This window comes from Antechinus flavipes, chromosome 3, assembly GCF_016432865.1.
Source record: "Antechinus flavipes isolate AdamAnt ecotype Samford, QLD, Australia chromosome 3, AdamAnt_v2, whole genome shotgun sequence".
In the NCBI taxonomy this organism is placed as follows: Eukaryota; Metazoa; Chordata; class Mammalia; order Dasyuromorphia; family Dasyuridae; genus Antechinus; species Antechinus flavipes.
In genome coordinates this window covers 431,652,381-431,677,249 of record NC_067400.1, presented here as the reverse complement: position 1 = coordinate 431,677,249, position 24,869 = coordinate 431,652,381, and the positions used below count along the sequence as shown (strand labels likewise).

Here is a 24,869-nt window from a genome sequence, read left to right as displayed (position 1 = left end):
TATGAAAGAGACGTGGCTAGTGTCAAATAAAACTTTGGTATTTATCAGGATCAAAATTAAGGAAAAACTTAAGGAAGTTTATTTAGCCACAGTTGGGAAAGAATATTCAACAGGGTTACAATACAGCATGTATTCAGCTGGGCACAGCTTCCCTTGTCTCTCTGTTGGCCATCTTGACATTCCCAATTATTCTCCTCAAATTTTGCAGAGATGGGTTGATGGTTAATATCTGGATTGCCTTTTTTCATTAATAATCTGTGATAGTTTTTTAAATTTCTGCCTCACTTCTTTTGTCTAGCTTGGAAACTGATTCCTTGATGAATATAACACTGTATCCCCTCTAGGTCTTGTATTATTCCACGTGGGTTTTCTTTATGTCCTCTCTATTTCCTCATGTAGCACAGTGGGAATGGGGACTGTGATGATGAACAAATGTAGTACTCACTGAAGTAGAAAATGGTTATAGAAAATTTCACACTTCTTTAATAGTTTTTTTCTTTGTTGTCCTTCCAGTCTTATCCTTTAATGGCTAAACCTTAATTAGGTACTTTGCCAAACTTGATATAAACTTGGAATACTTAAAGGATTAGAGTATCATAGAGTTAAGTCAAAAAGGGAGCTCAGAACTCATCTAATAGTCTCTTTTTATTAATAAGGAAAAGTAAGGCCCAAATTACTTATAGATATAGGTAATTAATGTCCAAGGTATAATTTGTACTCAGGTCCTCTGACTCCAGAGTCTTTCCACTATAGTTTGCTTTTTCTATCCAGTGCATTTCATTGTTTTATGATGCAATGCTGCATATAATATTTCACTTTTCTTTTCCATCAGATTTTAAAGGTGAGATTACATTCTAAAGTGGCATTGCCTACTATGTCTGTGCTTGGTTAGAAGTTCCTTGACGTCCTCATTTTTTCCTTTATCTTCAACAAAAGGATGTTGCCCTACCCTAGAGAAATTATTTCTCTTGTATTTAATGTTTTGTTTCATTGTGTTTTGTATTGCTTTTCTGTTTTTCTTTTTTGCTTATTCTGTTTCTTCAAATAAAATAAATTTGGGAGGAAAAAAAAAGATTTAGAACTGAAATGGACCATCATTCATTTTAAGATGAGAACACCAAAGTTGCAAGAAAAGTTCATGAGTTGTCCAACATGAGTAATAGAAAACCAGAAATCAGGATCTAGATTTCTTCAATCTAAGTTCAATGCTCTTTCAAGTTGCTCACTATCAACTCACTTGTTGCTCGAACAGAATCTGACATTTAGGTTACCAGTAATTAAACTCATGCTTCTAGATAGTATAAAAACTATCATTTCTTAACACCATTATGTCACTCTCATTGAAGAAGCAGAATGAAGACTAATAATAGGACTGGTGAACAATATTTTCCCCCATACATTGCTATGGCTAAGGTATTTAGCATATTTAGTTAGCTTACTAATCAACTTATTAGTGATCAGCCTCTCCATGTGTAGCTAGGATGGCCCTCCAAAAGTAGATTCAATCTATCATTGTGAATGTATTCATAGCTTCCTTTGTCATGTGGTAGAATTTAGCAGAGTATTTTGCTAGTAGAGATCTCAAAAGCCAGGGTTACCTTTAAACCATAATGAGACCCTGATGAAAGACTTTTATGGATATAGTACATTTTAACTTAAGAAAACTTACTTTATTTAACTTAATTAATTTAAATTAACTTATTTAATTTAACTTAAAAAATCATGGACCTTTCACAACAAAGTAAATTGGGCGGTTTATATATGTTAAGTAAAGTGTTATTGACAAATTAGTTCAATGGTTTACCCATTATTATCTTTTTAAGCCAGAGGGATGATTTTCTTCTTGAATCATTCAGAAAGATACAGGGAATCTGTAAAGATTCAAAATTCAAGAAAAGTATTTTATCTAAATTTTAAGCCAATTGAAAAGTATGTACATCTTAATCTTTTTTAAAAGGTAACTGGCCTAAAAAGTTTACCTTTAGTAAATTTAAAATTTGCTGATAGTTCCACAGGCTAATTAACATGTAGTCCTTTAGATGTAGACTGCCCCTAACAATGTCAACCAAACCCTTCAGTAGAACTAAAAATATATTATAATGGGCAAAGTTACTTGCTTCAGAAAAATTCCAAAAACTCACATGGAAACTTATCTTCCTTAGAGAGTTTAGGAGATATAGCTCATCATTAGTTATGGTCCCTCTCTTTGGAAAGTTTTATTTGGATGAGGTCATGATTTGTGATTCTCTCTAGTCTTGAGTGCCATCTACACACAATTGCCACCTAACTTGATATTGCCTTTGTGTCAGTCCCCTCGCGTTATTCCCAGCTGTCCTAGGGCTTGCCAGGAATCAGATCTTGGATGAAATCTCACTGGCAGAAATTCAACCCAGGCAAGACAAAAGTGATGCTGATAGGCAGAAGTATTTAGAGTAAATAATGAGAAGTGCCACTTCACTGGCAATTGGAAGAGTATACCCAGCAAATATAAACAACTTTGTGGTGTTACTGGACTCTGTTGCTTCTGGACTCCCTAACAGCTACCGTGGCTGGAAATGCCATCTTCCATCTCCAGCTGGCTTGAAGGCTGTGTACTTTCTTCCAAAATAAGATTCTGCCACAGTGATGTACACATTTGTCATATCCAGCTGGACTACTATAATGTGATCTTTCTGGTTTTCAATACACAAAACAACGTGAAGATTACAGAGGAGTAGAATTAAATAATTTAGTTAAATTGGGCCATCAAATCTATATCTTGGCTTCAGTCTTTGCCAAGACTATAAAAAGTTAAAACTAAACATGATTCATAAGATGACCAAACTGAATTGAGTTGTTACAATGATTAATATATTCCCTTCATCTCAATGGCAGTGATCCAAAAAATTAATTTGCTATTAAAAATTGCTGAATTAGTTATATCTTCGAGACATGACCTCTGACTTAGGTCATAAAAAACATTGCTTAACAAACTCTCAGAATAAGATTTTGACTCTTAGGACTAATTTTTTTTATTAAAGCGTTTTTATTTTCAAACTATATGCACAGATAATTTTTCATCATTGACTCTTGCAAAACTTTGTGTCCCACCTCCTTCCCTAGATAGCAAGTAATCCAATATATGTTAAATACGTGCAATTTTTCTATACATATTTCTATGGTTATCATGCTATACAAGAAAAATCAAATCAAAGCAAAAAAAAAAAAATAAAGAAAACAAAATGCAAACAAACAACAACAAAAAGAATGAAAAAGAATAAGTGATCCACACTCAGTCCCCGCAGTCCTCTCTCTGGGTACAGATGGCTCTCTCCATCACAAGACCATTGGAACTGATCTGAATCACCTTATTGTTGAAAAAAGTCATGTCCATTGTCGAATGAGAAACTCATCAACTCTTTTACCTGTCAAAATATCTACCAAGGGTAAAGATTCTTAATTTTTTTTACATAGATCCCCCCTTTGGTGGTTTGAAGAAATCTATAACCCCTTTTCTTGGAATAATGCGTTTAAATGGACAAAATAAAATACATAGCATTACAAAGATAACTAAATAAATGAAAATACCCTTCTACTTAATAAACTTCAGTGACTATCACTTCCAGAATCAAGTTAAGAAATCTTCTATTTGTTTTTAAATTTTTTTTCATAACCTGGTCCTTTCTGGTCTTTCTATACTTTTAAACATTTTAGTCTCCTCCACATAATCTGTGATCTAATGACACTGACTTCCTTGCTATTCTTCAAACAAATTACTCCACTTCCTGACTCCAGGCATTTTCACTGACTATACCTCCATAACTAAAATATTCCCTTTCCTCATCTCTATCTTCTAGTTTCACTGGCTTCAAGTTTCAAACAAAATTGAACCTTTTACAAAAGAACTTCCCTGATTCTGTCTTAATTCTAGTATTTTCCCTCTTATTTCCCATTTATCCTGCATATAGTTTGTTTATACATAGCTGTTTGCATGTTGTCTCTACTATTAAACTGAGCTCCTTAAAAGTAGGCACTATCTTTTGCCTTTCTTTGTATCCCTAGCATTTGGCAGTTCCTGACACAGTAAAAAAATTAGGAACATTTGGGAAATGGCTAAATAAACTTTGTGATACAAATATAATGGAATATTACTATGATGTAAGAAATGATGAATGTGGTGAATTTAGAGAATATGGCAAGATTTACATGAACATGATACAAAATCAAGTATGAAAAGCCAAGAAAATATACACTATGACAAGGTAAATGGACAAAACCACAAAATAACTAAAAATCAATGTTGTAAAATTACAAAGAACAAGATTGGTTCCAAAGAAGTGTTTTTTTTAAAAAATCTTTCACTCCTTTGCAAAGATGGGAGAAAGATTTATAGCTATGAAGTATTGAATATATTATCAAGTTTTTTTTTGTAATGTCATTGATTAGTTTTCTTGATTTTTTTCTTTGAAAATTTTCCCTTTCTTTCCCAATGATTTTAGTATATAGCTGAATTTTAAAATTCATATTTTAAAATTTTGAGTTCTAAGTTTCTCCCTCTCTCCCTTTCCTCTTCCCTGAGAGGGTAAGCAATTTGATATAGTTATACATATGCAATTATATCAAATATATTTCCATATTAGTTATGTTGTGAAAGAAAACATAGACCCTCCCCCCTCAAAAAATCCAAAAAACATATACAAAAAATAAAGTGAAAATAGAGTATGCTTTTATTTGCATTCAGATTCTATCAAAGTTTTCTCTGAAGATGAATAGCATTTTTCATCTTGAACCCTTTGGAATTGTCTTGGATTACTGTATTTTTGAGAATAGTTATTTACAATTGATCATCATGCAATATTGCAGTTACTCTGTCCAAAGTTCTCCTGGTTCTGATCACTTCACTTTACATCAGTTCATGTAAGTCTTTCCAGGTTTTTCTGAAATTATCCTGCTTGTCCTTGTTCATAGCACAACAGTATTCCACTGTAATTTTGAATCACAATTTGTTCAGTCATTCCTCAATTTCTTCCTTTTTAAAATTGTTATATAAATTAGAGGGGAAGGATTGGGCAAGATAGAAGAGTAAATTTAAGCAACATAAAAATAAAATCTAAATTTAAAAAACTAGTGTATAAAATAACACAGGCCATTGTTTCCATTCCAAACTAAGGAAAGAGGTCAAGTTCTTACCCAAGAGTATGCCAGGAGCCTGTGACACATCTTTGACCTAAAAAGCACTCTAATTCCTGCAATACAGGAACCTCTTCTTTTCAGTTTTTAAAACACAATCCTCAATTAAAATTTTTATACTGTATAAAATTTTCATGAGGGAAGCAGTGGTCTAAACACTATTAGGACGGCAAGATGGGATTTGATTGAATCGACAAAAGATCATGAAACTAACAGTTACACTCTTGAAAGCAACATGACCCCACTCTTAAAAATTGTCTGTCTTAACAGCCCTGTCCGTCCAATCAGTATTTATTTGGCAGGAGGGAGGAGGGGATGGGAAGAAGTAAGACTTGAGAAGTCAGGTTGAGAATTTCTGCGTCGGAGATCAAAGTTCACAGACGTCTCAGAAGCTATCCTATCCAACTCTCCTTTTAAAGAAGAGAAAACTGAGGTCTATAGAAATTAGTTATATGCCCCAAATCATAGACTAAACAGGATTTTTGAATCCGAGTTTTCCAATTCTTCAACTTCTCTTTTCATCTTATCAAGCGAGCTACCATGTTCTCAAAGAACAATTGGGCCAAATATACCCCACAAAGAACACTTGGAATGGAATACAAACATGAACGCACACATAAGTTCACACCAGCACTTACATTCGTACAACTACAAACCAAAGAGGGAAAAGGACTCTGTCTGAAGAGGCACCTACCCGATTTCTATCTTCCTTGGTCAACAGAGCCTTCTCCAAGCACTTGTCCAAAACATCAGTAACCAGAAGGTTATCGACCAGGGTGGGTTGCAAAATGTCCAGCAGTTGGATGCACTGGTCATAAGAGGCCTCTAGCGATGGAGAGGGCAAGTCAGCGAGGTCCGGGTTCATGTAGCGAGCAGCTAAGGTGCAACCCCCATTCATAAGCCCAATTAGAAACTCCCGGGTCCAGCCTGGTCCCCAGGCCCCTTTCTCTAAGGTGCGGAGGAGTAACTCGGCCGCTGTCATGTTTCCCTTAGTAACAGCGGTGCTCTGAATCTCTTCTCTCTCAGCTCTCCCCAAGAAAGTCAGGTAGTCCAGCACGGACTCCACCCGGATGTATTGTTTCAGCCGGGGCCTGAAGCACTGAATCAGATTAAGGAAAGTCTTCTCCGGGGAATACTCGCTCGACATCGCTCACGACTGTGGCCCGGAAGCTGCAGCCGCTCAATGTTCTCGCCTCGGCACAGTCGGCCTTTAAAAAGCCTCAAAGTTCGCTCAAAGCTCCCAGCTCTGCCTACCAATGGGACGCCGAGTACCCTCTTTCCTGGCCCGCCAAAGACTCCGCGCGGATAGAGACAGGTAACTGGGCAGCTCTACCCCGTCACTCCGCGGAATGGGACCCGGTGGTTGCCGCTCGTTGCGGCGCTGGGGGTAGTGACACTATCTGCGCGTCGCTCCGAGTCCAACTTTCTGCTACTTCAGTCACCAGGCTTCTGACAGTCACCCTGCGGTGAAGTTCAGTTCTCAAAGTTTCAATTGGGACAGTTTCTGTTTCGATTCCTTGCTCCTAGAGTTTCCATCTGTAAAAAGCAAGGGGCGGGGATGTTCGTTGAGGGAGGAGTTCTCGCTTGGTTCAGAAGCCAAATAAACTAGGACTTTATTTTGCAAATAAACAAAGGAGAATCTCTGCATTTCAGTAGTTTTCCTTCATTCATTCACTGTTCTTTTCTATAAAATGCAGGAGTTAGACTAAATAATCTCAAAGGATCCTTCAAATTTACTTTGGTAAAACATGAGTGAATTAACTTCATTTGCTTGCTTTAGAGAAGGCTTCACTTTTGTGAAAGATGTATAATCAGCTGTTCTGTTCCTAAATAGATGCTGTAATAGATTCAGGGTAATTTTAAGGAACACTTTCTGACAGTTGACAATGAAAGTTTGTAAAGACTACACAGTAGTTATCAGAGGTAAGTGAATAATTTCGTGTGTATGTAAAAGAAACTAGTACTTTCTTTTTAGACTTCAAGCTTGCCAAGAGACATTTTATTCCTGTATATGGTGGTATAGCGGATAGATTATAGGATTTGGATCAGGAACACCTGTGTTCAAATCCAGCCTCAGACACTTACTAGCTATGTGACGTCAGAAAACCTCTCAGCTCAGTTTCCTTATTCATAAAAATGAGGATAAAAAATACTTCCCTCATCAAGTCGTCATGAGAACCAAATTAGGTAACACACACATATCTAAAGTATTTTGCAAACTTTCAAGCACCTTATAATGTTAGCTATTATAAATGGATGTACACATAATACTATTTCCTTCCCCAGGCAAGGTCTTTAAACATTTTATTGTTTTCAGAAATAAAGACAAAATTCTACAGACAAGATTAAACAAAAATTCAGAATTAGATAACACTCAGATTTGCCAAATTCAATGATATAAGAAATTCAATTCCTCTGTAATCACAGCCAGTAAGCATTCTCTTTTACACATGATTAAAGGTGAGTGAATGAATGAATGAATGAAAACTATTTATTAAAACTCATTGTACACAAAGCACCTAGTTAGGGCTAGGGACACAAATAGAAAATTAAGACAGTTCTAGCTTTCAAGGAGCTCATATTCTAATGGGAGCTCACATTCTAATCATATCTCTAATGAGAACTCATAATCTATGGGTTCCCATGCAAGTCAGATAGAAAAGTCCTTAGATTGCAATAGGGAAGTATATGGTAACATCATATTCAATGTCCTTTTCATTACTTAATTCATATCAATTTGTGATAATGAACAATTTAACATTGTCAAAGACTTTTTAGAAGCAATTGTTTGTTGTTGTTGTTGTTGTTGACCTTCAGGAGCTATGGCTATAGCACCCACAGAAGAATTGCCATCTGTCCAGGAGAGGGAGAGGGAGAAGGGATTCTTGGAATGATGGAGTTGAGTCTGTGCTGAAAACAAGACTGGTGGTATGAGGATGTTGCCATTCCTACGGTTCTTGGACTAAAATACTCAAAAGTGGCAAATGATCAGTTGGTGAACGTAAGAGATATCTATTAATTGAATTAATAAAAAAATGTTCCTTTACATAAATTATAATTACTTCAAGGAGGAATCCTTCCTTGATTGAGCATACCACTTTCTTTAGAAATTAGTTGGATTTTTAATAAAAAATAATATTAAAAGATTTCAGTCTAGAACATCATTTCAGAATGAACACAAAGAAAAAAAAAAACTGGCAAAACTTTCACATATGTTCCTAATACATAGCTTAAAGGTGGGAAGTGAGGAGAATAGAGAGTTCAGTTTCCATGTGTCTAGAACTTTTATCTTTCTATCTGTAATCAGAAGACTGACCAATGTACGTGATTTGGTAGACAAGAGGAAGATAGCATGTATGTGAATTTCTACAGTTTTTTTTTTTCCATTCAAGAATCAGTAATACTTGTAATAGAGTGGAAATAATACTTGATGTGGATTCAGAGGGTTTGGGTTTGAATATTGGCTCTGCTACTTATAACATGTAACCTCAGATAAGGGGAAACAAAGTGGTCCAGTGAATAGAATGCTGGGCCTGCTGTTTGCCTCAGTAAAATGAGCTGGAGAAGGAAATGGCAAGCCATTCCAATGTCAAGAAAATTCCAAAATGGGAATCACAAGGAATTGAACATGACTGAAAACAGCTGAGCAACAACCACCTAGAGAAGTTATAAACACAACAAAATCTCTTAACCTATAAAAATTAGACTAAATTCACTAATGACTCTTCCAAAATGAAATCATTTAATCTATGATCTTAAGTGTCTCATACATTGAAGGCACACTATAAATGTTTGCTATTAATATTGCTCTTATTTGATTCCATAAGCATTTCTTAAATGTCTATTATGGGGGCAGCTAGGTGGAGCAGTGGATAGATCACTGAAGTTTTGAATTCAAATCGGATCTCAGACACTTAAAACTTTCTAACTGTATGACCCTGGGCAAATCACTTAACCCCAATTACCTCAGCAAAAAAACCAAAACAAAACAAAAAATGTCTATTATAAACAAGATACTTTACTGGGAACTGAATAGACAAAGACAATGAATTATTCCTTGCTCCCAAGGGGTTTACTGAGGGGAAGGAGACAAGCATTGATTAGGAGACTAACCCCTGTGCTAAGCCATTTACAAGTATTATCCCATCTATATTCTACAACCTTGCAAATTAGGTGTTATTATTATCCCTATTTTACATATGAGGAAACTGAGGCAGACTGAGGTTAAGTGACTTGTCCAGGTCACGTAGTTAGTAAATGCTTGAGACTAGTTTTGAATGCTTCTTAACTCTAGGTCCAGGGCTCTATCCCTGGTGAAAAACGATTGCCCCATTGAAACCCAGGATGGTAAGGTGAGAAAGACCCTTGGATGCCACTGGAGAGAAAAAGCTTATAATTTTTTCATCTGCATATATATTAAAGAGAAAATAGAGCATATAAAAATGTTTTCTCAGTTTATACAAAAGTCTTCTGTCAGTGGGAATGAAAATGCCAACCCACTCAAGTACACACACAAATTAAAACCCCTAGCTAGATGGGCTTAATCTTGTAATGCAAACCAATAAGACTGATGACTAAACATTTCATGTTTGGGACCAGTTAACAAAATATCTGCAAGCTTTCTGGATCCTTGACTAGTTCTCATCAATAAGGGAACCAGTTTAGGATATGGAAAAGGAAATGTATTTCTCTCTAATCATAATTTCAAATTCCTGCTGGCCCATTCTGTCAGGTAGAAGCTTCTTTTATAATTTCACTGTTGTCAATGGGTTTTTTCAGTTCCTCCATCACACTCTTATATGGATAGAAATCTCTTTTCTGATCATGACATCATTTTTGTAATTGCTTATTTAGAGGAAGACTTACTAAGAAGAGTCTATAAAGAAAGTGAAACTAAGACCCAATACTTGAAGATCTCAGTCCAGGGAAAGTGGATTGTCAATAGTTTTCTTTTCTGTCAATATGAATTAATTTTTTAGTATAACAGAGGTTTATGCTGAACCTAGTCAACCTCTGACATATAGGTTACCCAATTTTATACTTCCACTTGACTCCCTGGTATATACTTAATAAAACCATCCTGAGCTCCTGATAATTTGTTTCACACCAATAGACATAATATCTCAATTAATTAGCTCGAGTCTTCATTCCATGCACTAAATATTAATTATTTAAATGAAATAGAATACATAAAACTTACTTATCTATTATTAAATATTAAAATTCTAAAATGTGCACAATGAATGAAAGAAAAAGTATAAAGACACATATAATTATTTATAATATTCTGACCAGTATTAGAGACCACATCACTTTAAATACTTAATATTACAATAATTGACAATTTTATTCATCTGGTAACTCCTACTCAATTTATTTTATTCCTAGTACGGATTAAAGCCTCTTTTCTTAATATTTCTCTTTAAAATTCATTCCTTTTATCTTTTGTCTTATTTTTAGTAATAACACAAAAAACATTTTTTCCAAAATACAATTTACTTGCTAGTTCTTTATCAATCTTGACCTCTCTGTAGCTCTTCTCCCTGATATTTTCTTTTCCAAGTTTTGTGACACTTCTATCTCCTAGTCTGTCTCCTACCTGCCTGATCATTCCTTTTCATTCTCTTTTGCTGGATCATACTGGTTGGGCCCACTAATCTCTAGTGTCCCCTCATGCTCTGTCTTGCTCCATTTTCTCCTTTCCATCTATACTAAAGTTTCTTTCACCTTTTCCACTCCTTTTGGCAACCTCTTTTCACCTGAGAAATTTTTATGTTACTCCCAGGTATATAAAGGTATGTAAAATAGGGATATAAACCAAATATTTAGTGATAACAAATCATAATTTCCAATACCCAAATTAGGTATGACTTACCAAGTGGTATCACAAACCACAATTTAAGAAGTTGGGTTCTATTCTATTTCATTTGATAATCTCATCAGCTCTCATGGATTCAATTATCTCTAGGCTGATGATTCTCAGCTCTATTTACTTACCCCAATCTCTCCTGATCTCCAGTTTCATATCTCCAAAAGCTTATTAGACATCTTAAATTGGTTGTCCTATTGACATGTAACTCTCCATATCTAAAAAATGAAATCATCATCTTTCCCCCAATCCTCTGTCTTCCTAACTTTCTTATTAAGGTACCACAGTCCTCCCAGTCATGCAAATTTGCAAATAGGTGACATCCTCAATTCCTCAATTTGTCTCAACTTCCATATCTAAATCATTTGTAAGTCCTATAGATTCTACTTCCTAACTATGTTTCATATATGGCCCCTTCTTTCCCTCTGACACCACCACCATCCCAGGCCAATCTCTTAACCACTTACAACTGCATTATTACAATAGCCCTCTGGTTGTACTCCCTGCCTCAAGTTTCTTCCCACTTCGGACCATTCACTAAGCTGTCACAATGATCTTCCTGTGCATTTTTTTTGGTTATGTCTCACACACATACACACATCCCATTTAATTAACTCCTCTGTATATATTTTTAAAATTCTTTATAATCTGGCTCCTTCTTATACTCCAGCTATGTCAATGCTTTGGGATTTATTTATGTTTTACCCTTAAAAATATTTTTTCTTTCAAAATGGGAAATTGAGGTTCCCCATTAACTAATTCTCAAGTTATTTTTTGTAAACCATTAGATGACTTAATAATATCTAACCCCTATATAGTATGTTGAGCTTTGCAAATCATTTTGTGACTATTATTTCATTTGATCCTCATAACAATACTGTAAAAAAAAAGTGCTTTTATTATCCCCATTTTACAGGTGAGGAAACCGAGGCTGAGAGATAAAGAAGTAAATATCTGAAGCAGGATTCGAGCTCTGAGGGCTGCTCATTCACCTGTGGTGGTCACCTGTCACCCAACTCTTACCTGTGGCTCTAAAAAGCTATAGTATGAACAAAGACTATACCTCAGTCAAAATATCTCTGCAAATGAGCTAAAACAGGTTGGGAATAGCCAATAGGGCTCAAACCCATTGCTGAGTTAAGGGATATCTACCCCAAGCATGTAAACACTTCCTCCTCCCCCAGGAATGGGTAGATGAGAACAATTTGGACCCATGACCATGAAGGCAGCTGAATCAAGTGCTGAGGAGTACTTAGAGCTTGGTCAGACATCAAAGACCCGCAAGGTCATCCATTGCATTCAGGGCCATCACTGATTGTATCTAATTTTTGTCTTCCCACTGGATTTTGAGGACTCTGGAAAAGAGGGTAAGGTTGACAATTTTGTGCAACTTTACCTCACTTAAATCCCATTCAAGTATGAGTCAAGACATCACCCTGTGGTGTCATCAGACCTCTTGGAAAAATGAAGGATGAAAAACAGTATCAGATTCCGTGGTCCTTTATGAGAAGGTCCTAAACTCCTCCAGGAGAACAAACATAATCATTTGTCCTCTGGAAGTAAGATATTGTAATGGATATATTTTAGTGTGAATTTGAAGCATTGTGATCTCACATCACAAACTCAGCGAGAGAAAGAGATAGAATTGAAGTGGACTTTAACAGTCATCTAATCCAACTTCCTCATTTTATAGATTACAAAATTAATGCTCATGATGGTTTAATGAACTATCAAGTCATTTAAGTAGTATTCAAAGTAGGACTAGAAACATGGTGCTCTGACTATAGATCGAGTGCTCTTTCCATTGTGGGGCTGCTGTTCAATCTTTTTCAGTTATGTCCAACTCTTCCTGATCCCATTTAGGTTTTCTTGACAGAGATATTGGTCTGGTTTATCATTTTCTTCTCCAGCTTATTTTACATATGAGGAAACTGAAGTAAACAAGGTTAAGTAACTTGCCCAGGGTCACACAACTAGTGTCTGAGGTCAGATTCTTGCCATAACAATAAAAATTCCTACTTCAGGCCCATCTCTATCTATTGCACTATGCAGCTGCTCTCTTTCACTGTAAGAAATGTCAATTTATACAGCTTTTCCTTGGACCTTGATGGCAAAAAAAAATTCTTCCCCTTTATTTGCATAGGGACTTTCAAGTATAAACCTAACAAGGGTAAAGTTGTTTTATGTTTATCAGGATTCCAAATGGGAAGGATTCCTGTCTCCTAGCATGTAGGTTCCCAGTTCTCTTTAATATACAACTTTTCTTTTTTTAAATTTTATTTTTGATAAAGCTGCCATTCTTTTCTTGGATTCAATACAACAAATTTTGGCTGAAGCGACTAGCAACTTAATTAGCAACTAATGTACCAACTTGTAGTAAACATCAACATTTGTCTGTGTCATAAGGGAAAAAAGACACCCACATCAAGAAAATGGCAGCTAAATTACAATATAAAACCCACAAGAAAATAAATTCCTAAAGCTGCTAGCTACTAACCAAGACCTGAAAAAATCACTGATTATTACTGATAGCATTATTGTTGCATCATTTCACTTGTGCCCCATTCTTTATGACCTCATTGGAAGTTTTCTTGGAAAATGCTGGAATAATTATTTCCTTCTCTAGATAATTTTTATAGATGAGGAATTGAGGCAAATAGAGCAAATCAACTTACCCAGGATCACTGTTACTATTATAATTAGAATCACAAAGTTCAGCTTCACAGGAAGGAGTTATCCTGAGGTTAGAGACCCACCCAGGAACTAGACAGAATGATGAGCAAAAAGAACATCAGTCAATATATACTGAGTATATACTACAAGTAAATCACTACATTAAAAACCAAGACACACATAGATAAAATATCTTCCCTGCTTTTGAGGATTACTTACTTAGGGGGCTATAGAAAGGGAACAAGTATTAAATTATATGTCAAATAAATATGACAGTTGTAAGAAGAGATCAAAAAATGTCTTAGGATAGTCGGAGTTTCACAAGGGAGGGGAAGGGAGAGAGGGGAAAGGTAGTTTATATTGATCTTTCCAGGTGGTTAATAGTTAGATGGGAAAAGAAGAGATAGACTTCTAAGAACTCTTCACCTTTGGGAGGAGAGAGAGAGAGAGAGAAAGAGTGAAAGAGAGAGAGTTTGTGTGTGTGTCTGTGTGCCTGTGTGTCTATGTGTCTTACCTCTCTTTGGCCATCTGAAGCCTCCATATCTCTTCTCAAATGTTTTTAAATTATAAAATAAAATACAGAGGACTGTGGCATAAACAGGGCAGATAGGTGGCACAATGTATAGAGTTTAAGGCCTAGAGTCAGGAAGACCTGAACTTATATCTGACCTCAGACACTAGTTGTGTGACCCTGTGCAAGCCATTTAACCCTGTTTGCCTCCGTTTCCTCATCTGTAAAAAGAGCTGGAGAAGGAAATGGCAAATCACTCCAGTATCTTTGCCAAGAAAACTCTAAATGGGGTCACAAAGAATTAGACATGATTGAACAACAATAAAAAAATCATACCAATTTTATTGAAATGCAATTGTTATTCTGAACAGAGTTTGACAGAATGAAAGCTCTCTCCAGGTCAAGATAGACTGAAAAAACTTCGAAAAGGTCAGTCTGACTGGATGAAAAGGGTGTTGAGCCCAGCTCAAACAGACTCTAGGAAAGCCTTGTGAGAGGGTCTTAATTACAGCAAATCAGCAACTAAGGCCTTCAGTTCTGGCTCAGTAGAGGAGAAAGTCAGAAGGGAAACCTTCAGTCCCAGCTCAGAAGGCAAACTGGGAAACCTGGCTGTTTCCTGAACATAACAGGCAAAGCTACCCCCTACAAACACAAGAGGCCCCTGTGCTCAAGGCCAAGGCTCAGAGCTGCAAAGGAAGCTTGAAATAGAGTCCCTTTTAGCCAGGAGCAGAGGACTACTTTAAAGGTAAAAAAAGAGTAAATACCAAAAGGAAATGAAAAAAAAAATAAGTGAGAAACAGAAAAGAGCCTTGACATAGAAAGCTACTATGTTACAGGACAGACCAAAACACAAACTTAACCCAGGACAGAATGTCCGCAGAGGAAATCCCCCAAAGTGAGATAAATTGGTCTCAAGCTCAAAGAGGCTTCTTGGAAATGCTCATAAAAAGACTTCAGAAGGCAAATAAAAGAGGCAGAAGAAAAAATGAAAAAAGAGATCAGAGGTATATATGAGAGAATCAATAGTTTGGAAAAGGAAGGAAAAAATTGTCTGAAGAAAACAATTCTTTAAACAGTAGAATAAACCAAATGGAAAAAAATACAAAAGCTAGCTTAAGAAAATCACACATTAAAAACTAGAATAGGGCAAATGAAAGATAATAACTTTGTGAGATAATAACTTTTTAGCAAGATTGCTAAAAAGAATAAAAAAATGGGAAAAAAAGTGAAATACCTCATCAACAAAACAGCAGATCTGCAAAATAGATGTGGAAGAGACAATTTAAAAATTGTCTACCTGAAGGCCATGACCAAAACAAAAGCTTGGATATCATTGAATAAGAGGTCATTAAGGAAAACTGACCCAATATTCTAGAAACAGAGGGAGAAATACTCATTGAAAGAATCCATAGGTCACCTGTAGAAAAACCCCAAGAAACATTGTCATAACACTCCAAAATTCTAATCTCAAGGGAAAAATACTGCAAATTGCCAGACAATAACAATTCAAATATTAAAAAGCAACAGTCAGGATTACCTAGGATCTGGCAGTTTCTATTATAAAGACTCCGGGGCCTGGACTTACCTGGGGTTATAACCAAGAATTAACTACCCATTAAAATTCAGCATCATCTTCCAGGGGAGGAGATGGAGCTCCAATGAAGTAAGAGACTTTCAATCATTTCTATTAAAAAAACCAGAACTAAACAGAAAATTTAATCTACAAACACAGGGCTCAAGAGAACTATAGAAAGGTTAAAACAGGGGGAAAATGTTCATTTAAAGTTTAAACTGTTTATATATATCCTTAGGTGGGAAAATAATATCTGTAATTCTTGAGAACTGAATCTATCATTGGGACAGACAGGGACTGAGTATGTGGTTGTGAAAGGTCCCTGATGTGATGACATCAAAGAAAAAGACGTTAAGGGGTAGAAAATGTCTGTACTAAAAAAAGGAAAGGAAAGGTATAATGGGACAATTAGTTCACACCGAGAGGCTGAAAAGACCTATTACAATCCAGGGGGAAAAGGAAGAGGGATGAGCATTGTTCAAAACTTGATCTCATCAGTTTTGGCTCTAAGAGGGAATAACTTAATTGGGTTGCTTATAATTGGGTATAAACATTTATTTAACCCTATAAAGAAGTAGGAGGAAAAGAAAAGGAAGGAACAGAATGGAAGGGAGGACAGAAACATTAGGGAAAAAAAGTAAGAGAAGGAGGGAAGGTGTGATAGAAGATAATGTAATGACACTACTAAGAGAAAGGGATAGAGGTGATAAAGAGATAAGGTAGTGGTGGGGTGGGTAAAAAATCACAATTGAGTTCAGGCTGGAAAGAGAGAACAAAAGTATATACAGGGGAGGAAACAGGATGGAGGAAAATACAGAACTGGTAATCATAACTGTTAATGTGAATACATAAATGGAATCTGCCATAAAATGGAATCAAATAGTAGAGTGGGTTAAGAAACAGAATCCTAAAAAAGGAAGAAATGAAAGATATTTTTAAAAGTTCTTAGAATACATCTTGTTCTAAGTGAGTAAAACCTTATTGATCAGAGAAATGCAAATTAAGACAACTCAGAGGTACCACTTCATGCCTTTCAGATTGGCTAAAATGACAGGAAATGATAATGACAAATGTTGGAGAGGATGTGGGAAAACTGGGACACTGATACATTTTTTTGTGTATCACAATAATTGGGATTGTGATCCCAAATCACATCAAAGCGATCATAAAGGAGGGAAAGGGACCCACATGTGTAAAAATGTTTATGGTAGCCCTTTTTGTAGTGGCTAGAAACTGGAAACTGAGTGGATGCCCATCAATTGGAGAATGGCTGAATAAGTTATGGTAGATGAATGTTATGGCATGTTATTTACTCTGATGGACTCTGAATATCAAAAGATACTAAGATACTAAGCTAGAAAGCCTTCAAATACAGGTCTTGTAATAGATTATTACATATTTGCCACTCAAGTGACAACAAAATTAAATTCTGAGAGTCTTATCACATGGCTGACTAAAGAATGATGACATTTTCAATCATATTAACTCTTTAAAAAACATTCACTAAAGAAGAGTTGCAATGTGCTTTGGTGAAGGAAATACCTCTGTCTACAAACCTAGCAAAACCTTCTTGAAAATTAATTCAGTACTTTAAATAATCAGGCTGGAATGTTCAGGACATATTGGAAAGGTCAAAGATTGAACCTGTATTCACTCCCACCTCTCACTCCTTTATCACCACCCTTCCTCACATCCACAACTTCTTGAAACACCATGAGCTATACAGGGAGTAGAATGAAGGCAAGATAATTGTATAAATATGTGTGTGTGTGTGTGTGTGTGTGTGTGTGTGTGTGTATATATTGGATTTAACATGTATTTTAACATGTTTTAACATATATTGGATTATTTGCCATTTAGGGGAGGGGGTAGGAGAAGGAGGTAGAAATTTGGAACACAAAGTTTTGTAAGGGTCAATGTTAAAAAATTATTCATGCATATGTTTAAAATTGTTTAGGTGGTGCAGAGCTGAAGTGAAATGTAGAATCCTTATTCAGTTGGAACCAGAGAATAATTTATGTTTCAGAAGGATTATAACTAGAGTTATAAATTAAGTTACTTAAATCTTATTTTAAGTTTTTTCATCATTGCACTTTGTAGGTTTTCTGTGTCCTTTTACATTTCTTTTGTGTTCCAGACATGTTGCTTAATATACATTGGATAAGTTTTCTATTTCTCTCTTTTGGGGAGATTTAGATATGACTCAGCAACTAAACTTGAAACAAATTTTCCCCATGGCTTTGAAGTGAAGGTTTAAAATGCCAAAGTACATGAGAAAAGGGAACCTAACTGATGGAGTATGGGAGTAAGAAGTGCTGAATTCCCAAAACATATTGAGGTTCTATTACTCTCCCCATACTAGCTACCAAAGGCTAGGGAGCTAGGGTAGAACCCTCAAAATTAATTAGGGTTTTGGGCCTGTAGACTTAGACCATCTCCAAATCAAGCAAAAATTCTATTATTATTTTACTATTGAATGGTGGGCTAAAGACCCAGAAGGAAGGCTAATAGAACGTACCATTTAACAAGGGAGAAAACATCATAACTATAACAAGGAGAAAGATTCATAAGTCAGGCAAAGTTCCTGATGAACTCACTGTTATGATGTGGGAAGTTCCTAAAAGGAGTTAGCTATTATGCGGCTTAAAAAGCAGGCTAACCATAAAAGGAGTTAGCAGGGGATTACACCATTGACTAATGGGGGCTAATGTCCCCAAAAGGGGTTATTAGAAGAATGGAATAGATTCTTTTATAGGAGAAAAATAACCTCAGGGGTTGATGTCTATAGCTTGACCTTCTGATTGGATACAATAACTGTGGGAGTCATGATAATTTTTGTCAATGAAAGGAATCAGCACTGGTACAATTTAAAACTGTGAGAGACCTCTGAACAAGTCCAAATTTCTCATTTTATATAAGAGATCTAGTACTAGTGTGTGACTTGAGTCATATAACTGGTGAGCAGAAGAGTTGGTGGTTGAACCCAAGCCTTCTGAATTTGGATTCATCATTCCCTCTCATTGCTTGGTGAAAATTATATTTTTCATATTCCTTTGTCTTTGTGTCAAAGATCAAAAGGTTCTTTTCAGGTACATGAAAGAAGTGGGTCTTATCTGGGTACTTAAATGATAAGTAGAATTTATATAAGGAAAGAAGAGAACAATTTTTAAAAATAGAAATAAGTACTTCCTGTTTTTTGTTTGTTTTTTAATCTTGGCATTTAATTAGATATATTCACTCCCTTAGGGTTAGGTGGCATAGTAAATAGAGTGCTGGGCCTGAATTCAGGATGATTCATCTTCATGAGTTCAAATCTGGACCCAGACACTTATTAGCTGTGTGACCCTGGGCAAGCCAGTTAACTATTTCCTCATAGGTAAAATGAATCAAAACAATAAAAAACAAAAACAGACCAAAAAAAAAAAATACCAATATGGTATCTTTGTCAAGAAAACCCCACATGGATTCACGAAAAGTTCCCACAACTAAACAACAAAAATTTATTTTGGTAATTCATTGAATATTACCTTCTCTTATCCTCCAATTGTGATGTATTTAAGACTTGTGTCCTCCCACTTCTCTCCTTTTAGCTTCCCTCTTCCTTTTCTCTCACCTTGGGAGTAGGTCTCAATTTATGAAATTCTCTCTCTCTCTCTTTTTTTTTTTTTAATCTTCATAGCACCTGTGACAGTGTGTCAGGCTAAGTCATGGACTGGGAATTTTTGAACCTGAAATAAACAACATAAAAGGTTCCATCAGGTTGTCAGAGAAGAGAGACTCCGCACACTGATCCATAAATGGAAAGAGGGATATCAGTTAGAAGGCCCTTCCTGGGTAAGTTTTCTACTCCTATCATTATCCCAGGAAGTAGGCTATTTGGTAACTGTTTATTTTAACTATGGTCAGTAGCTAGGTGCTTAGATCCATGAAACTATTACTTGAAGGATAGTAGGACCAGTAGTGATTTTTTCAGTAAACAATAGAGACTGAAAGAACTAAATGAGGACATTTTGTTGTTGAAAAAAACTGGCAATTTTCTGATTTGGTTCAGTTTTATAGAAGAAACTGAGACCCCAAAAAGGAGAAATTCATAGAGGAAGTTTATTCAATTTTTATTGGAAATGAAACTGAATGTAGGGAGAGTCAAATACAGCTAACTCTCACAAAGTTACAGGGTTGACACCACGTAGGTCAATCCCTTCATTTTTCAGAGGAAACAGAGTTGGTCTCAGAGTAGGAATACCAGTTTTCCTAATTACCTTTCCCTAGTTCTCCTGGGCATAGAATTATGCAGATGTGGCTTCCTTCAGGGACTCCAGAGCTTCCAGAGTGGTAATTCTTGATCTTGTCACTCATGAAGAGCCGCTGACTGTTTCCAAGTTTACCATCCCATCCCCTGCCCACCATCTTGTCCTAATAACAGGGAAGTTTGAGAGGTTTGGGAGCAAATATCTCAGAAAGAAAGAAAAAGGTTCCCAGAATGGGAGAGTAGGAAGATACAGTCTTTCAGTAGAAATTGAAGGTCTTCCTCTCTTCCTGAGTTTTATTCTGTCTGGAGTTAGGCTCAGGTTCGCCATTCTACTTTGCCCTCCATACTGTGCTGAAATGTGTGGGCTGATCTTTCTGTCCGTGGGCTTCCTGGAGGCCTTTTTTGGGGAGGAGAAATGGAAGAGATTATGCATAACATATAGGGGTAGGGTAGTGTAAAACCCTGAAAAAATGGCCCATTTTGATTATTCTGTCACTAGTTCTTCACCAGCTTTCTCTTAAGAAAAGTAAATGCTGTTAATGGCATTTCAAATGTCTGACCTCATAGCAAAGCCCAAGGGTCCTTGCAGGAAATCTAATACTATGTTGGACAACAAATAGAGATTCAATAAAACTGATTTGAACTGACTCTATGGTCTGATTGATGGAACTGATCTACTCCCATCCCCTGGGTGTCTTCATATAACGCCAGTATGTCTAGCCTTTGATATTTAGCACATTATGTTGCCTTAGTAACCAGGTGTCTCAGAATTCATGCTTTTAATCAGACTGTGTCAAATGATCTCTCTTCCAAAATGATTATAAATTCTTGATTTCTTTTACACTTTTTATTGTTTGTACTCTGGTTATGTTGCTTTGGATTAAAGTGAGGAAGTCAAGTCCAAGAGACAAAATTAATTTAAACCACAATTTTATCCTCTAGTATAAAAAAGTTTTCATTAAGTTTGAGAATAATGGGGAATGGAATGGAATCACTTAAATTTTAGATTGATAGTTTACTTCAAGGAAATATTTGCTCTGATGAGAGAGGTTAAAATACAATAGTTCAAAAGATAGATTTTGTTTTGCTTTTGTAAATTATATTTAACTGAACAAGCAGTACTCTGGATTCAGGTAGTTTACCTAGGATGCAATGGTTTTTTTATAGTTATTTAGTCAGTTCAGTTTGTACATATTTTCTTAGCGTTTATGAGTAAATAAGAATATTATATAATTCATTTTGATAAGGAGTTGTTAAGTGCCTATTATATTTTAGGTACTATACTAAGTGTTAGAAATGGAAAGACAAGAATGAAAACAATCTTTATCCTCCAGAAACTTACAATATATTGATGAATAAAAACTGATTTGATGAGTGTAGTCCAGCCCCCAAGATTATATGTATGCAAAGAATGAAACTGAGAATTATTTCTGTGTCACTCTAACCTTCTTTCTTTTTTCTTTCTTTTCTTCTTTCCTTCCTCTTTTCTTTCTTCTTTACTTCTTTTTTCTCTTTCTTTCTTTCTTTTTTCTCTATCATCCATCATCTCTCACTTATTTATTATTATCTATTAGTTTAGCTGTGACAATTCTTATACAGTTATCTTTTTTACTAAGTTTTAATAAATTTTGTGGCCAATAAAAAATCAATCATCTGGATCTTATGAATGAGACTGATTGAAAGCAAGTGTCCCAGATACAAGGTATGAGTAAGCAAAATCAAGACTTCATAATATTTTAATATTTAAGAATATTTCATTTCTTTTACCTTAGGCTAAATTGTAAATCCAACTAATAATGCCATTACACCTTTCTCAAATGTGCTGGTGGGAGGAGGGGGCAATAGTTTTAAGAGTTTGCAGTTGAGCATTCTTCAGTGAGTAGTAGAGATATCAGTCATTGAGAACACATAGATAAGAGAAAACCAAATGGTAGGTGACTTAAATACAGCACTACCTAGTAATAAACTATATAGTATATTCCTAGATGTAGAATTATTAACTTGACCTATTTATTTATAGATTCCAAAAAACAACAATAAGGTAGATGTAGAGTGTCATTTTTACTGTGTTACCATCAAATGTTATTTGGCTCTTATCAATTATAAAATATACAAAATGATTTGGGGTGGGAGATTTGGGGTGCTAACAATTGTAGAAACAAGAGAAGCCTCGTGTAGAAGGTGGTATTTGAGTAACCTTGAATGAGTCTAGGGATTCCAAAAGGCAAAGGTAAGCAAGGAGAAACAGGGGAAAAGCATGTCATGGCCTGGATAAGGGCTGTCCTATTCATTTACCAGCGAGTAAGCCATCTTGGCTTCAATGTAAAGTAAATGAAGGAGAGAAATGTGGGATAAATCTAGAAAAAAAAAAATCTTCTGGGAAACAGATTTTGAAGGGCTTTAAATATGAAACAGAAGAATTTGTATTATTTCAGAGGCAACAGGGAGTCCGTGAAGTTTATTGAGTAGGTAGAAATGTGCTTTAGGAATATTTGGTAGATCTGTGAAGAATAGAGCAGAAGAGAGAGACTAGTAGCAGGGAGACTAACTAAGAGGCTACTGCAAGGACTTTAGGCAAGAGGAGATAGAGGCCTGAGCTAGGGTGGCAAGGGGAATGCAAAGAAAGAGATTTACTGAAGAGATGTTTCAGATAAACAAAGCTTAGCAAATGTTTGGATATAGGAAATGAAGTAAAGGGAAGAATGAAGCTAGACTCCAAGATTATGTATGAACCTAGGTGACTGAAAGGAAGATGAACCCTTGACAAAAAAAAGAGAGAGAATTAGAAAGAAGTATGTATTTAGGGAGACAAATAATAAGTTCTGTTTTAGACTGCAATTTGATTTGCACTTGGAGATGTCCAGTAGACAGCTGGACCGTAGTACTGGAAGTTGCCAGAGATATAGGGCCATGAAGTAGACATGGAAGGCATCTGCATAGAGATGATGATTAAATCCATGAAAATGATAAGATTGTTGAAAAAGATATGGAAGAAAGATCAGGTTAGAGTCTTAGAATACACACAATACAGAACACAAGATTTACTCTGTTGTTGTTGTTATTCAGTTGTTTTGGTCATGTCCAACTCTTTATGCCTTTTGGGGGTTTTCTTGGCAATGATACTGCAGTGATTTGCTATTTTCTCTTCTAGCTCATTTTCACAGATGAGGAGACAGAGTTAAGTGACTTGCCCAGGGGTCCCACAGCTAACAAGTATCTGAGACCAGATTTGAACTCAGGAAAATGGGTCTTTCTGACTCAGGCCTGTGCTCTATCAAATCCACTTAGCTAGCTAGCCAAGAGTCTCTTACTGATTCTTCAAAGAATTTGTCACTCTGGCTGGGTGGAGAGAAAGCTAAGGTTAGGATATATTGGGAATATACAAAAAATAAGGATGCTGTCTTTTAGAAGGTTCCCAAGGCTGCCTAGTTGCCTCAACTATCATTATGTTAGAATCTCTCAAATTTTTATTTTGTCCATCTTACTGTTTTGCATAATGATTATCTGCATTTTAAAAAAAATTTTCTAGTGGATTGTTCAATTTAGTTTCAATTTCCTTTCTCTGTTATAAAGTTTTCTTCTAATTACTTTCACTTTCATCTTTTCTTCTCTTTAAAAAAAAGTTTCCTTTCCAAGTCTCCAGCTTTATCTTTTAGGTAGAGAAAGCAAATCCTGCTGATTGAATTCTCTTTTTTCAAACTTTACCTATTCTTAGAGCCCAGAAGTAGAATTTTATTCTTAATATGTTTCAAAGGCCACCACCACAAACATTTTGTTCTTTTAAATACCCATAGAGGGAGATAGAAAGCACTCATAGGATACTGCTGTTAACTGACCTTTTATTCTCCAAAGAGCTTTCCACATTTAAAAAACAGAATAGCTTGCAGCTATTATGGCTTTGATGAGATATGACCACTAGGTAAAAACTATTCTTTGAAATTACATAGCCCATTTAGGCAGTAACAACTTGTTCAATTGAAACTACAGTAAATTTAGATTAATACAAATAACTTTCAGATTTTCTCTTTCAGTAGGAAACTAGAATTACTCTACACTTATTCTTGTGACAAATATAGTTAACATCTAAGTTTGGAGCATGTTTTATATCATATCTGCCAGACAGCCTGTCCAGTAGCAGAATGCTCCCAAACTAGAAATTGGCATATTAATCCTATATTGTAGATATAATTGTTTTCCTGTTAGTTAGCTACTTGTTATTTAATTTTATGGATTTTCTATGCTTTTCTTTTTCTGTTATTGTTCAGGGACTGATAAGGGATAGAGAGTTTCCAGAAAGGTTTGGTAGGCTAAGGTTTGTTGCCAAGTCTGGATAAGACTTTGATTAGAAAGGAAGGTAAAGTTACTGTAAGAATAATAATCCTAGATACAAGTAATATAACATTTTACAATTTCAAAGTTTGGAGAAAGGGCCATCAGCATTCCCACTATCACTGTAGACAATAAGCCCAAGGGTTGTGGGAATTGCAATGCCACTCCCTACCACCATTCTGTCCTATTTTGAAACCAAAACCTGAAACTATATTCCAGTAAGAAAACACCCAAGGAGATGCAACCTAGCAACTGAATGTTGTTCAGCTGCTGCAGCTACAGCTATCAAAGGCCCAGAAAGAAAAGTTCTTGCCACCAAAGTCCTTGGAACTTTTAAATAGCTCATCATAAACTGATATGATTTTAGTAGTAGAATTGTGATATTATAATGTAAATTTAAAGTGATATATTATGATATGTTTTTCTCTTGATTCTGAGGATGATGAAACTTATCCATCTATTTAACTAGCAGCAGAAACTTATCTGTGTTGTTTCC

General features: G+C 35.7%; 1 protein-coding gene and 1 pseudogene across 1 annotated transcript in view; both read right to left on the bottom strand.

Annotated features, from left to right (window-relative positions):
* Positions 1-6,795, bottom strand: part of IFIH1 (interferon induced with helicase C domain 1) — a 90,552-nt gene extending 83,757 nt beyond the window's left edge. The window contains exon 1 of the mRNA XM_051986260.1: positions 5,864-6,795. Coding sequence (XP_051842220.1) covers positions 5,864-6,316 — 453 coding nt within the window. The 5' untranslated portion in view covers positions 6,317-6,795. The remainder of the gene's footprint in view (positions 1-5,863) is intronic.
* A 2,904-nt stretch (positions 6,796-9,699) lies between these two features.
* Positions 9,700-24,869, bottom strand: part of LOC127557302 (protein mago nashi homolog) — a 64,134-nt pseudogene continuing 48,964 nt past the window's right edge.